At 32.3% G+C, this 14,817-nt stretch overlaps 1 protein-coding gene across 1 annotated transcript in view; it reads right to left on the bottom strand.

Moving 5' to 3' along the window:
* Window positions 1-9,697: 9,697 nt before the first annotated feature.
* The window catches only part of LOC140450281 (E3 ubiquitin-protein ligase ariadne-1-like), a 53,523-nt gene continuing 48,403 nt past the window's right edge, over window positions 9,698-14,817 (bottom strand). Inside the window, exon 5 of the mRNA XM_072543810.1 lies at window positions 9,698-10,308. Within this exon, the coding sequence (XP_072399911.1) occupies window positions 9,849-10,308 (460 nt within the window). The 3' untranslated portion in view covers window positions 9,698-9,848. The remainder of the gene's footprint in view (window positions 10,309-14,817) is intronic.

The following is a 14,817-nucleotide window of genomic DNA, read 5'->3' as shown; positions in this document are numbered from 1 at the left end:
TTAGAAATGTGTGTTAATTTATTGAATTTTTTTTTTAAAGTAAGAGGACAGTTATATGACAATGAATGAAATTAGTTGTACTATTTTGTGGGTGTGCAATTTATAATTATCAAACTTTTGATAAAAAGCATTTGATTTCTGTTTTGGCAGAAAATTATGATGTCAAATGTTAAAATTATAAAACTAAAAATAATTAAGGACAATGAGGGACAAACAGAACACAATTAAACGGACAAAACAGACATAAAACTTTTAAAAAGGGGGCTTATTGGCACTACATCACTTGGTAGGAGAGGAACTGGTAAAATTCACCAATTTTAAACCAATTACCAAGTTATGTAGTACCAATAAGCCCCCTTTTTAAAAGTTTTATGTCTGTTTTGTCCTTTTAATTGTGTTCTGTTTGTCCCTCATTGTCCTTAATTGTTTTTAGTTTTATAATTTTAACATTTGACATCACAATTTTCTGCCAAAACAGAAATCAAATGCTTTTTATCAAAAATTTGATAATTACAAGTCAAAGAAATTGCACACCCACAAAATAGTACAACTAATTTCATTCATTGTCACATAACTGTCCTCTTACTGTAAAAAAATTTCAATAAATTAACACACATTTCTAAAATATATCTCTTGAATAAATATAAATACTTTTAACTTTAATAATTTAAATAATATAAAACATCACTTTCATTTAACAAACAATCACATATACCTTACTCCTATTTCATTTGTTAACATCTCTCCCCTCAAGAAACTTCCTCGTTAATTGTCAGACAGTTACAACATTAACCGAAGATCACCCATTATCAGCAATACAGGATAGTTTGAACTATGTATCACGAATCATTATCTAAAAATTGTTGTACCGGCATCATTTAATTTACTTTGTACCGTTTGACCTGAAGATGCTTTGCAAAGTGTAGAAAGCGAAACCGGTCGTTTTGGTAGTAAAATTAAACTGATTGTGAGTAAGTCTAATTTTATTTCTTTTACTTACTAAAATTTTTATTTCGTCTAGCTATCGTCGACAACAAAATCGAGCTAGTGTATTGTTGGTTGCATATTTTAGACTTGGGCCCTGATTCTAATTGAGATTTCGACTCAAAACATGTCGAAATTAATATGGCTACGTCGAAATGCGACTTTGCGAACCTTGTGGATTTCAGCTGAACTAACCAAACGACGTCACTAATTTTCAATTTATCGAAATTAATTTCAACTTCAAGAAGTGGTTGAAGTTTCATTTCGAGTCGAAATTAATCTGACATGACTGGCTGGACTGGGAGAAGTGAACTTAGGTTCAGTTTAGGTAGGCGGTGTTGTGTTTTGATCCTTGCAAGGAAAACTGAGGCAAAAAGTATTAATATGGCTGTGTTTTACGGACATTTGCTAGTTTTGGAGGAATTAGAGAGGATAGATATCCGACGCTCACAACGGAGGATAAGAAGAATGTTACGGGATACTCAAAATTCTTTTTCACTAAGTGATGCTCAATTTAGGCAGCAATTCAGGCTTAATAAACAAGCTGCAAATTATTTAATAAGGGTATTAGAACCATATTTGGAAAAAGGTGTTTATGCCTCTAGGATACCCAAAATGTTTAGGGTTAGTATTACTAAGCTGCAGTAAATTTAAAAATATATTAGAATATAACCACTAAGTCAAATCTTAGTAGTTATAACTTAAGGATCTCCCACATCGCCTTTTTTTTTTCTTGCCATCTTTTCTTTCAATTCAAAATATAATTGAGAATGGCCACTATTTATGATTTAACAACTCAAACAAGAAAAAAAAAAAAGACGTTCACGTAACGTAAACAAAACAAACATTCAACAAGCGTAGTGCAGCATGCAGCCAATAAACAACAGGGCCAACCCAAATTTTCAGCAGTGTCAAAATGATAAAGTAAATATCCCCAGTTTTAACTACAATCGAAATAAATGAGAATCGCTAGCGATTGCGACTGTCATGGCGTAGTCGCTTTTAAATTTCGACATCGAAATGAAATATAATGAGGACCTTGGACAGTCTAAATTTCGATGGATGGCAAACCTTTCTAGTCTACTTACCAAGAGCTTGGATCATGTGGCCACAATGTCGACTAGAACAACTCTTAAATAATACCCTATCTCACAGTCAGACATTCTAGTAAGTTTCGATATCGTTTCAATCTTTTAAAAACATTTCTATAGACGAAATTCTAAACATTTTGAAAATTAAATACAGTATTCAGCAAGACCACTTATCTCTCGTTATACATTGTATGTCCAACACTTAAGACCTGAGCACTGTCCACATCAATGCTCAAACCCACATGTTGGCTACGATATGTTGACAATATATTCTTCATTTGGCCCCACTATTGAAACTAATTCGTCCCTACCGTTTCTCGACATTATCATAAAGATAAACTAATCACAAGTTGTCTCCAACTCAATACGCGTTTGCGATGATGCATTAGACCCGTTGAGCTCTCTAGTTTAAAACAAGCTCTCATCCAAAACGGTAACCGCGAAAATCGCATTAATAGGAGCATCCACAGACATCAATCTCACACTGAATCTCAACCCAAAGATTCAGGCCCTCATCATACGAAACCTTTCCTTCTTAAATCGCAGGTGTTACTGACGAAATCGACAAAATTCTTAAATCACGAGAAATAAAGACCATATTTACCCCCCAACAAAAACCTTAATCTCTTGTCCAATCAATCAAAGACAGCATTCCAAATTAACAACAGAGTTTATGAAATTTTTATGAACATTCCATTTCTGTTCGCAATTCCGATTCAATTTCATCTATAGGTCAACACCATCTTCATACAGGTCACAAAATTGTTTTGAAAACTCCAGAACCATAGCCCTCATCCGCTTCTATAAACCAAGAATTATCCGAGAAGCCATAGAAATTTAAAAAAGGCCAATTTGTCAAAATAAAAGAAATGACGGCATGCGGTTACCTTCGACAAGGAGGCCTTTCATAAAGAAAATATCGTCCGATCCACCCTACAATCAAAATCTCGCCGTCAGAAATGTTCGCGTCTACCCCCACGTCACCATCGACGGTATAAATGAACCATCCGCTGTTCCAAGCAGCAGTAGTGCATTGATTAGTGATCAGTATATGTATGTATATATGTATATATATATATATATATATATATATATATATATATATATATATATATATATATTATATATTTTTCTCACTTTTACCTAATGTTCACTTTTACCGGACTATTATTTACAGACTTTTCGGATTTGGCACTTTGTGTCCGCCGATTAGCACACTATCACATAATTTACTCACTGCATATTAACCTCATCTTCATCTTCTCTATCATCGCTATCACTTTCATTACTGTCACTGTCATCCGTCACATTTATTATCACAGGATCAATATCGTCCATCAACCCGTCAATTACCCAAAATTTTTACTCTTCCTTAATAGAAAGTTTACAATAGTTTTTCCAGTTTTCCACTGTTACTATACCAAAAGCATTTCTTATTAATTGTTCCATAGCGGCGGTCTTAAACTCTGTGTTGTGTGAGGCAATATGTCTTTATGTGTATTTTTCTTTGTATGTGTTTACAACTTTCATGAGCTCTGATTTTAAATAATCTTCTTCAAAAAAGATATCTTTCTCTAACAACCATGTCTTAATTTGATCTTTATTGAAGGCTTGTGTCGGAATCATTTCTTCCCTCCTCTAGTGATACGAAGCGTTGTCTATACCACAACAGTTTTCTCTGGAAGATTAGGAAGCAGCTTTTCCTTAAACCATTGTTCAAATATAGGACCATCCATCTCATCATGATAGTCCGCTGAGTTTTTTTTAGGTAAAAACCAAAAAGCAGCACCTTCTAGAAAGCCCAATTCGCTACCCGCATGCACTATAACAAATCGGGGGCCTCGTTGTGTCGGCTGTTTTAGGCTTGTTGACAACCCCTTAACAAACGCATCCCTGGTTGAAGTCACTGAGAGGTCCTTCCATTCTTTGGAAACACTATGTCCAACATTAACTCAAGTTTCGTCCAAATAAACGACGGTGTATCCTTGAGAACGAAATTTTTTTATCTCACGCAAATACTTATGCCTCCATATTAGAATATCGGGCCGTTCAATCATGCTTGACTTTACTCCTCGTTTGAAAAAAACAAAGTTCATTTCATGGAGTATTCTTCAAATTGTTGTGCGTGACATGTTTGCTAAATCTTATGTTTTTTTTAACCAGTGCAAAAACTGTGTTCAATCTCGGCGGTAAATTTTTAAAGAAAAAACTATGCACGAAGGCACGTAGCTGCGTACGAACTGCTGCATCGTAAGTGAACTTTCTTCTGTTCACTCTACTTTTGTTACGTTTTCTATGGGCCTAAGTCCTCCTTCCGCAGCTTATTTGCGTATTTTAGAAATAGTACTAAAACTTACTCCCGTCATAGCACTTACGTTATCGGTTAAACTTCAACACTTTCACCACTTCTTAAATTTAGATGATAATTAAATACATTTAAAACAATTTGTTTTGCACGGACGTTCAAGATTTTCCCTTGGCTTATTTTTTTAAATTTCCATTTTTAATTAATATTTAACTGTAGTCAGAATAACTACTAAAGAACCGCAAAGCCTTATTATCATTATGTAGTCAGAGAACGACATAAAATCGCTGACATACGCACACCGTATTATTTTAAATTGCAATTAGTAATTAGATATATGCAAAGCGGTCCGTTTAATTGCTTTATCTTTAATAGCCGGCAAAATGCATGATTTAGCTAATAAATATTTTCTACTGATTTCCATGATTCATGGCATATGGTATTCTCACCGAAAAATAAATAAACTGTCGTTACTATAATTAAAATAATATAAAATAAAATTATCTTTTGTAAATACTATTTATTTAATTAAAATCATTTTACCTACTTTTTATCTCTTGTTTCGAATGGGCATTTTTGGTCAATTACGTTAAAAAACATTAATTTTAATTCATGTCTGTGGAAACGAAAATACAAATAATACAACCCTGAATCGTGCTTGTGTTCGTCGTGGCATCGCTGCGCTTCTATCGTCCATAAGAAATACATGGCCCTATCTCCGCAATGTTATTTTCTTAACGTGAAACGCTCTATAACAATATTCTCCGTTGCGAGGACTTTTGTTTCATCGACGCATAAAAACTCCAGTGTATAATTCATTATGGTATCTATACTGGGTAAGTAATTTTTTTATTTTAAAATAACTTGCGGTATTTTTTTATATGCATTTTTATATTTAATCACTTACTTACTCTTTTCATAGATTGTTTGTTTTTTGTAATTTATGCTGTCATTAAATTTGTGTTTATTTCTTTGGTAGAAACATTTTTTTAATATACGGTTATATTTTATTTTTGAATTTTATTTATCCATGAGCTTCCTCCGAGTACTGGTTTTGCATTTCTATGATTGAATGACGTAAAACCCTGAGATTATTTACCAATTTGAGATAGCCCAAAAAATGTTTTTGTTTAATTAATTATTAATTCAAAATAAATATAAGTATAATTTTTTATAAACAAATACATAAAGAAAGAAGTAGAAACAAAACAATTGTCGCCCAACGTGTGAGGCAAAGCAGAAACACCAATACCCAGTCAAACTGTACTGGAAAATATATATTTTCTTACAGGATTTTTCTAATTTTTTTTCTCTGCCAAATTTCGACATTTAGTTTTAATTTTTATTCTTCTTCTTCTTTGAGTACCGTGCCCAAGTTTTAGGCGTGGGTAGCTTCCATGACGACTTGCCGATAACGTTCTCGATCTTGCGCGGAATGTAATAATTCATCTGCTGATAAGCCAGTCCATTGACGAAGGTTTCGGAGCCATGAGTATTTCTTCCTACCAATTCCTCCTTTTTCGTCGATCTTTCCGTTGAGTATCAACTACATTATTCTGTATCTGCTTCCTCTATTATATGCCCCAGATATTCGAGTTTTCTCTTTTTTATCATCTTTATTAAGTCGCCTTCACCTTGACCTACTCTATTTAAGACTTCTCTGTTTGAAATGTTGAACCCATGATATTCTGAGCATTCTACGATATAACCACATCTCGAAGGCTTCTAATTTGTTCATCATGTTATCCTTCATAATCCAGGTTGCACATCAATACAGTAATACAGGATACACATAACATTTTATTCTCAGCTGTAAGTTCAGCTGAGAATTGCTCAGAATAGATCTAAGTTTCATAAATGCTCCTCTTGCAATTTCTATGCGAGTTTTAATTTCTTCATCCGGATTTAGTGTCTCGTTTATCCAACATCCTAGGTATTTAAAATGGTCAACTTTTGTTATTAGTTCATTATTAACAATTAGTTGTACAGCGCCGAGGTCTTGTTTACTAACCACAAGTAACTTTGTATTTGTTGTATTTATGCTTAGTTATTAGAGCAATCTCTAGTGACTCGATCTATAAGGAATTGAAGATCTTCGATACTTTCAGCCATGATCGCGGTGTCATCTGCATATCTGATGTTGTTAATAGTTTCTTCCCCGATTCGAACTCCACATTGTCCTTCCAAGGCTTCGTTAAAAATTATTTCTGAGTAAACGTTAAACAAAGTTGGGGACAACACACAACCGTGTCTAACACCTCTTTGAATACAAATTTTGTCTGTTTCTTTGCCGTCTACCAGAATAGAAGCTTCTTTATTCCAATATAGATGTTGTAAAAGATCAGATCAGGTCAGATCTTTATCATCTATTCCAATCATTTCTAGATATTCGAACAGCCTACCATGTTGAACCCTATCAAACGCCTTCTCAAAATCTATAAAACATACGTAAATTGGTTTCTATACTTCCCATGATCGTTGATGTAGTGTTAGCATTAATTTTTATTATTCAAACCTTTTTCGCTTTGAATATCTTTTTTTACATAACTAGATATTTTAATTTGATCAACACTCGGCAAAGATAATATTTGAATTGGTTTTTACTTTCACATTGCTCAGTCCAGAAAAAGAAAAAAAAATGGAGACAAGATACAGCAAAAAGCAAAAGGAGACAGAAGAATGTTATAGCGAGGAAGACAAATAAAATGTAGACGAAGAAAATAGTATTACAGAAACAACTATCAAGGAGAGCAGCACAGAAATTTCAACAATGGATAGGATATTACAAATGCTACAAATATAAGAAGAGAACAGTAGAAGACAGACATAAGAAATTTAAAAAAAATAAATGATAATAGTCAAAGACAAGCAGAAAGAACAGAAAAGCGTACAGACGAAAACAGGAAACAACAACATCTTGGTTTTAAACAAATGGAACAGAGACTAGAACAGCCTAAAGAGGAGGTACAAATGTATTTACAACAGGTGAAATATGAAGTAGAGCAGAAAACAAGGGAAATTAGACAAAATTTAGCAAGAAACTACAGAATTTAGAGAAGATAGAGACGAGGAAATAGAGGATAGATTGAAAAAAATTGATAAGAAACTATTAGAAGTAAAAACACAACATAATAGTGGAAAAAGAAGACAAGTGATTATACTAAGTGGAGCAGAAAATAAGGTCCAATTTGGCGGAAATATAAAGAAACAGCACCCAGTTATACATAAAGAAAAAAGTAGAAACAAAACAATATATATATATATATATATATATATATATATATATATATATATATATACATATATATATATACATATATATATATATATATATATATATATATATATATATATATATATATATATATATATATAATATGCATTATACCAACCAATGTTCCTTATCACGACGATTCCGAGGGTATCAGGTTTCAACTTCCAACTACCAGAGTCGATAAGGATCCCTGCACATGCAGTACAAGCAGAGTCAGCGGGACCCAAGGTTTTTACACGTTCCCACTGAGTCAGCAGTTACTAATATTATAAAACCACTTGTCACTCTTTATTTTTGTTCAGTATATTTAAGTTTTTAAGTTCAGTAATTGCCAGTATATTTAAGTTTTTAAGTTCAGTAATTGCTAATTGTATTTTCGAAATAAAATTATTTTTTTAAAAGTCCAAAAAGTGACGTGATATTGTATATATTAGGATTTCTCAAGAGTTCGATAGTAGTAATGAAGAGAATAATAAATACATATATTTTAAAAATAAAATTTATTTCATATTTTTAAAGAATAAAGTATAAATACACTCGCGATCATAAAATCCGGGTCACCTTGAAAATCACCGATATTTCATTTTGAACGAGCTTTATCGTAAATAATAATAACACAAATACAAACGAATGCATGTTTCTGAGAATTGTTGCGGTTTCCTTTGTAACAAAGAATTCCAATAGTGCCGATTTCGCGGTAAAGTGCACACTTCCCAAAATGAACGCTACCTGTAACTCCGCTTGTTTTAAATGTCTCGTTTTACTTCGACTTTCTGTTCAAATGCAACGGACAAACGTTTATTATTGCCACCATTAGTGTTTATTAGTGCCATTATTAGTGTTTATTTTTTGACAAAAATGCCTTTGACTGTTGTTGAAACGGCACAAATTGTTGCGTTTGTGAAAGACGGTCACACTCAACGGCAAGTCGCAAGAACTGTTGGCGTAAGCCTTTCTACGGTTCAACGAGTGCTTCAACGCTTTCAGGAGGCAAGTTTGCTAACCAGGCGACCTGGACGAAGAAGAACGACCAAGGCACTAGATGACCGTTTCCTTGTGTTTCAGGCTTTACGAAACCGGACCTCAACTGCGGTTATGCATCAAAATCGTCTAGAGGAAGTACGAAATCGCAATTTTAGTGTTGCAACAGTCGGAAGAAGACTTCGTTCTTCTTGACTATCTTCTCGGGTAATGGCTAGAGGACCGCCACTTCGCCGGGTGCCTTGAGTTGCACGACTAGCTTTTGCTCGACAATACGCGCATTGGGGGATTAACGATTGTAGCAAAGTGTTATTCTCAGATGAATCCCGTTTCTGCCTAACTGGATCCGATGAACGTGTAAGAGTTGAGGAGAACCGTTGAACGATTTTCACAGGCTTGCATTGCTCCAAGAATGCCATTTGGTGGAGGCTCGGTCATGGCTTGGGGAGGTATATCTTCCGACTTCCACACAGAATTACCCTTCATCGAAAATAAGTCCCTAACTGCACGAAAGTACATTACGGAGATTCCGGAAGAACATGTTATGCCCAACATGGCAGGGCTTGGAGAAAACGCCGTTTTTATGCAGGACAACGTGCGATCGCACGTTGCCAGGATCAGTATGTAATACTTGGACGAAGTTGGAATTACGAGGGTACCCTGGCCAGCTAGGTCTCCGGACCTGAATCCCATCGAACATCTCTGGGACGATTTGAAAAAACGTATTCAAACCCATACACCTCCTCCTAACAACGCACAGGAGCTTAAGGATCTGTTAGTGAGAGAGTGGAATAACATACCACAACATGTAATCCGGAGAAAAATTGAGAGTATGCTCCGTCGTCTGCAAGAGGTTATTAGAGCAAGGGGAGGCAATACACGATATTGGTAATTGAAATTTCACTGATTTTTTACTACGTTCTGTATTTTCCATTTTTTTTTCGTATGCCTGTTTGATCAGCAATTTGATTTGTTTTCTGTTTTTTTCAATAAAAACAATAAAAAACCATTTTTTTTTTCTTTCAAAACAAACATTGATGACAAATAAAAAATACATTAGCCAAAAAAAGGTTATTACTGCACCAGAAGCAAAAATATTTAAGAAACTTGAAATTTTCAAGATGACCCGGATTTTATGATCGCGAGAGTAATATATAAAACTAATGAACTTATTTAAAATAAAAAACCTTCCTGATCACTGAAACTTTACAATTTATTCTCTAAAAAGCCACCAATCCTTTTCGTAACCCTCGTGAACGTGATTTACCAAAGCTATTCTCCTACAATCGCAGTATCTTCCAATATCCTGAATCCGTGTCGCGACTATTATTAACAAATTTTTTTGTGTTATGGACCTCTTGAGGTATTCGCTTAAAAGTTCAGTGGCTCGTTCTAAATCTTTTTGGTTATATTCAAATATAACAGATTGATTATTCTTTTTCAAATAGTATGCAAATACATAAGTGTACATAAGTGTCTGTCGACACTGACAAAGTATATCAACTGCTTTTTTCAGATATTGCACTTCTATCCACCTCATGTTGTGCAGTTGTTGCATCTCCTCCATTCTCTCCTTCACCGATGTGTATAATTTGTGCGCGAACTTTAGGGACTGCATGTGACTCATGTAAAAGAAAAGGTGACGTGTTCTTCGACCCCCATCTTCGTTACACCTATTAAAAAACAAGCATTATAATTTGACTAATACAAAAGTATTGTGTTAATCTACAAGTTTTTCAAACAAAGCTTCTTAACGGGCCTTTCGGATGGAGTCTAAATAGAAAAAAGTACTACTTGGCAAATTTAACTTTAGTCTCTGAAATGCGCAAACAAAGAACCACGATCGTGCTGAGTACCGAGACAGCAGCAGAAACGCATGTACATTCCACGTAGATGTTCAGTAGTTGTTAAAATATTTTCAAACTAAAATCATGAGAATTCTATTAAAAATTCTATTTGTATTTACATCTTTTAATACAAAGTGAAATTAATTTAAAAAAATTATATCAATAATTACGTATTAAAACGATGAAGTAATATTAATTATTATAATAAATCATTTTAATTATATTTAGAAGATAAACACTGTTTGAAGATTGCTGATTTCTAAATAAAAAGAATACCTATTCACTAAATAAAGAGGCAATAAGAACTGATATAATATATCCAAATTATTTTGGACCGTACTGTGTTAAATATTGTTTGAGTATCAGCAATGGGTCAATAGGAAATAAAACTCTATTTGTTTTTTGTCTCAATATTTCGTTACGATTTTGTGACTAGGAATTTATTGGATGTAAACAAAGTAAATATTTCAATACTTACAATTGAAAAAGTTTAAACGGGCTTAGGCATAAAAAAATTGTCATGATACTAAGACATTTTGATTTACTTATTTCCACGTTTCGACAGGAAATCCATACCTTTTTCAAGAAATAATACTGACTTATTTTTATTAAAGACATTATCAGGTTTAAAAGAGAAACTTTTGACTTAAAAAGCATGTAAAAATTCGTTGCTAACAAGTATACATTAAACGTCACAATTAAAATAATAATAAAAGCATAGGACAGACCTACTGAGTGATTACATGTAAAATGTATTTTAAAATTTAATAAAAAAATTTAATAGCACCTACACTTTTCAAAATATATCTAAATGAGGCACTCTCAGTGTGGAGAAGAAAGTGCTGCAATATGGGCATCCCAATCGGAGATGATAGATTGTACACGATACACTTCGCTGACGACCAAGCCATTCTAGCTGAAGACGAGAGTGATGTAGGCTACATGCTTAGAAAACTGGAAGATGAGTATACCAAATAATGCCTCACAATTAATATACAAAAAACTGAGTACTTAGTTGTAGGAGAAAAACCAGAAAGCCTACAAATCGAAATGGGAACTATAAAACCAAAAGACAATTTTAAATACTTGGGAGTCCAAATAACATCAAAAGCAGGAAGTAGCGAAGAAATACACTCCAGGACTGGCCAAGCAAGATCAGCCACCAGACAGCTACACGGACTATTATGGAATAAAAAAATAACAAAAGAAAATAAAAGAAGAATCTATAAAACAATAATAGAAAGTATTGGGCTGTACGGCGCCGAACTCTGGGAAATAAACCAAAGAAACAAATCAAAAATTAAGGCCATGGAAATGAACTACTGGAGACGATCTTGCCAGCTCACTAGACTTGATAGTGTGAGAAACGAAGATATTCGGAGAGAAATGGAAATCGATCTAGACATAATAGACACAATCGAAGCCAAAAGAGTTAACTGGTATGGACACCTTCAGAGAATGCCTGAAAATAGATGGCCAAAAAAAAATAGAAGAATGGACTCCGCCAACTAGAAGAAAACGAGGTAGACCAAGACGATCCTGGAGAGACGATGTCGACGATGCAATGACCGCCAGAGATCTAACAACTGAAGATTGCTTCGACAGAAAACGCTGGAAATTAGGATGCGAGAAGCGGCGCCAGCTGTAGAAGACTCGCTTGTTATATATATATATATATATATATATATATATATATATATATATATATATATATATATATATATATATATATAAATTTAGTATGTTGTTTATTGATGTTGGTTTATCATTTAAACAATTAGTTATTTTAACATCATAGGCGTTCTGAGATTATCTTTTTGAAACATAAATTTGATATTGAAAAAATCAAGATCCTAAAAAGTGAACATAACAGGAAAAAGAGGGAGCTCCTTAGCGTCTTTGCAAATCAAAAAGAATAATGTAATAAATGATAAAAAAGATGTCAAAAATTTAAACAAGATATATTTTACTTTAATTTAAAAACACACAAAAAGATAATCTCAGAACGCCTATGATGTAAAAATAACTGATTGTTTAAATGATAAACCAACATCAATAAACAATATATTACATTTTAAAATACATTTTATATGTAGTCAGTTAGTGAGTCTCTCCTATGCTTTTATTATTATTTTAATTGTGACGTTTAATGTATACTTGTTAGCAACGAACTTTTACATACTTGCTAAGTCAAAAGTTTCTCTTTTAAACCTTATAATGTTTTTGATAAAATGTTTTTTAGCCAATATTATTTCTTGAAAAAGGCATTGATTTTCTGCCGAAACGTAGAACAAAGTAAATAAAAATGTCTTAGCATCATGACAATCTGTTTTATGAACCTTAGCCCAAGAAAATCTATTAATAATATATATATATATATATATATATATATATATATATATATATATATATATATATATATATATATATACAGTGTAGGTAAAAGTTTATAATAACCAAGGGCAAATAACAATCATATTTCCCTTTGGTCTCCCCTCCATATTTGACGCCCATTGCCCATTGATGAGACGATTAGTTCCGATCAGAGATATTTTACATATCTCTGGTTCCCATTCTAATATAAGAAACTAGATGTGGGTCGTTGACCTTTTAAATATACAAATAGTAGTTACATTTACATTACACATTATTAAATCGCGAATCGTCTAAATTGACATTTAAAAACATAAGTTTTTCCACTTTTCTGTTAGCCGTGTTCTTCTTTTATTTAAAATTAAACCAAATTTTGAACATGTGTTCACAAGGAACAGATTTTGTTAACGATACTATTTTCCACCACTGTAATGGACAGTTCCAATCTCCGTTCGAATTTTTTTGTGGGTATATATCATCAGAGAAATATATCATTGAGAAAAAACAAAGATTTTTTATTTAATAGACCACATACCCGATATTTCCAACATATATATATATATATATATATATATATATATATATATATATATATACATATATATATATATATATATATATATATATATATATATATATATATATATATATATATATATATATATATATATATATATATATATATATATATATATATAATCTTTTGGTCACGAGGATATCGGTCAAAGGAGAAATAATAAAAGGAAATCACAGTTCCATTCCTATATTTGAAGACGTTTCGCTTATTTAATTTACAAGCTTCATCAGTTCAATGAATGGTGAGTGAAGAAAGTTAGGGTGTAAAACAAACACACCATTCTCTTAGTATCCGTGGTCACAATATTAAAGTTGTAATATTAGCTTAAAAAGTTTGTCTACGAATAATAATAATAATATTCTATTCTAAAAAAGTTTGTCTACGAATCTAAGACATTATTATTGACTTTTTGGACGTTTCGTCGATATGCATACCTTTTTCGAGAAACAATATTGACAAGCATGTAAAAGTTAGTTGTTGCTAACAAGTATACAATTAACATACTGACAGAACCACTAGGTCAGTAAATGTAAAATTTTAATTTTCCCCAGCCCAAGAAATTCTACTAATATATATATATATATATATATATATATATATATATATATATATATATATATATATATATATATATATATATATGCTTTCTGTGGTTGTCCGGGTTACAGAGAGGGATTAAGGTTAACTGGAAGAGAAACAATAAAAACAAGTATTCCAAAGTGAGTGTCTTTTATTTTTAGCTAAGCTTTCGCCACATAATTTCGGGCTTCTCAGAACTTGCTGGAATGGAAACACATTCTTTACACCAAAATAGTATAATATTTTTTATAAGCTTACCAAAATGTTGAGACTGTTTCTTAGTGTTTTTTTTTTAACAAGAATACAACATACTATGCGTGGTAAACGAGAAGATTTATCTCTAAAAACAACAGCAATTTTAATCAAACCGCAACGGCGGTTTTACAAAGAAAATTTCTTTGCCGAAATGTGAAAACTACCGACATAATGAATCTTCTAGTTTACCACATAGTTGTACTTTTTCCAAAAAGAAAAAAATAACTAACAAACAGTGTCAACATTTCGGTAAGTATATAAAAAATGTTATACTATAATAATAATAATAATAATAATAAAGGTCTTTATTTTTCCTTCAAATTCATACAATACACAAAATATATAATTTATATATGCATAAAATACAATAAGAAAGAAAAAATGCCGAAGATCAATTGGTGCTGATTTCAAGAAATCAGTACCTCTGCTTTTCATCTTAAGCAAGAGAGAAAAAAAAATATAATACATTTTTTTGCATGTTATGTAACAATCTATTAAAAACCATAACCAATAGAAACATTTAACATTTAAATATTGTCCAAAAACTATCA

Source organism: Diabrotica undecimpunctata, chromosome 9 (assembly GCF_040954645.1).
Source record: "Diabrotica undecimpunctata isolate CICGRU chromosome 9, icDiaUnde3, whole genome shotgun sequence".
NCBI lineage: Eukaryota > Metazoa > Arthropoda > Insecta > Coleoptera > Chrysomelidae > Diabrotica > Diabrotica undecimpunctata.
Note: the sequence above shows the minus strand (reverse complement) of the source record. Positions and strands in the feature narration are given on the sequence as shown.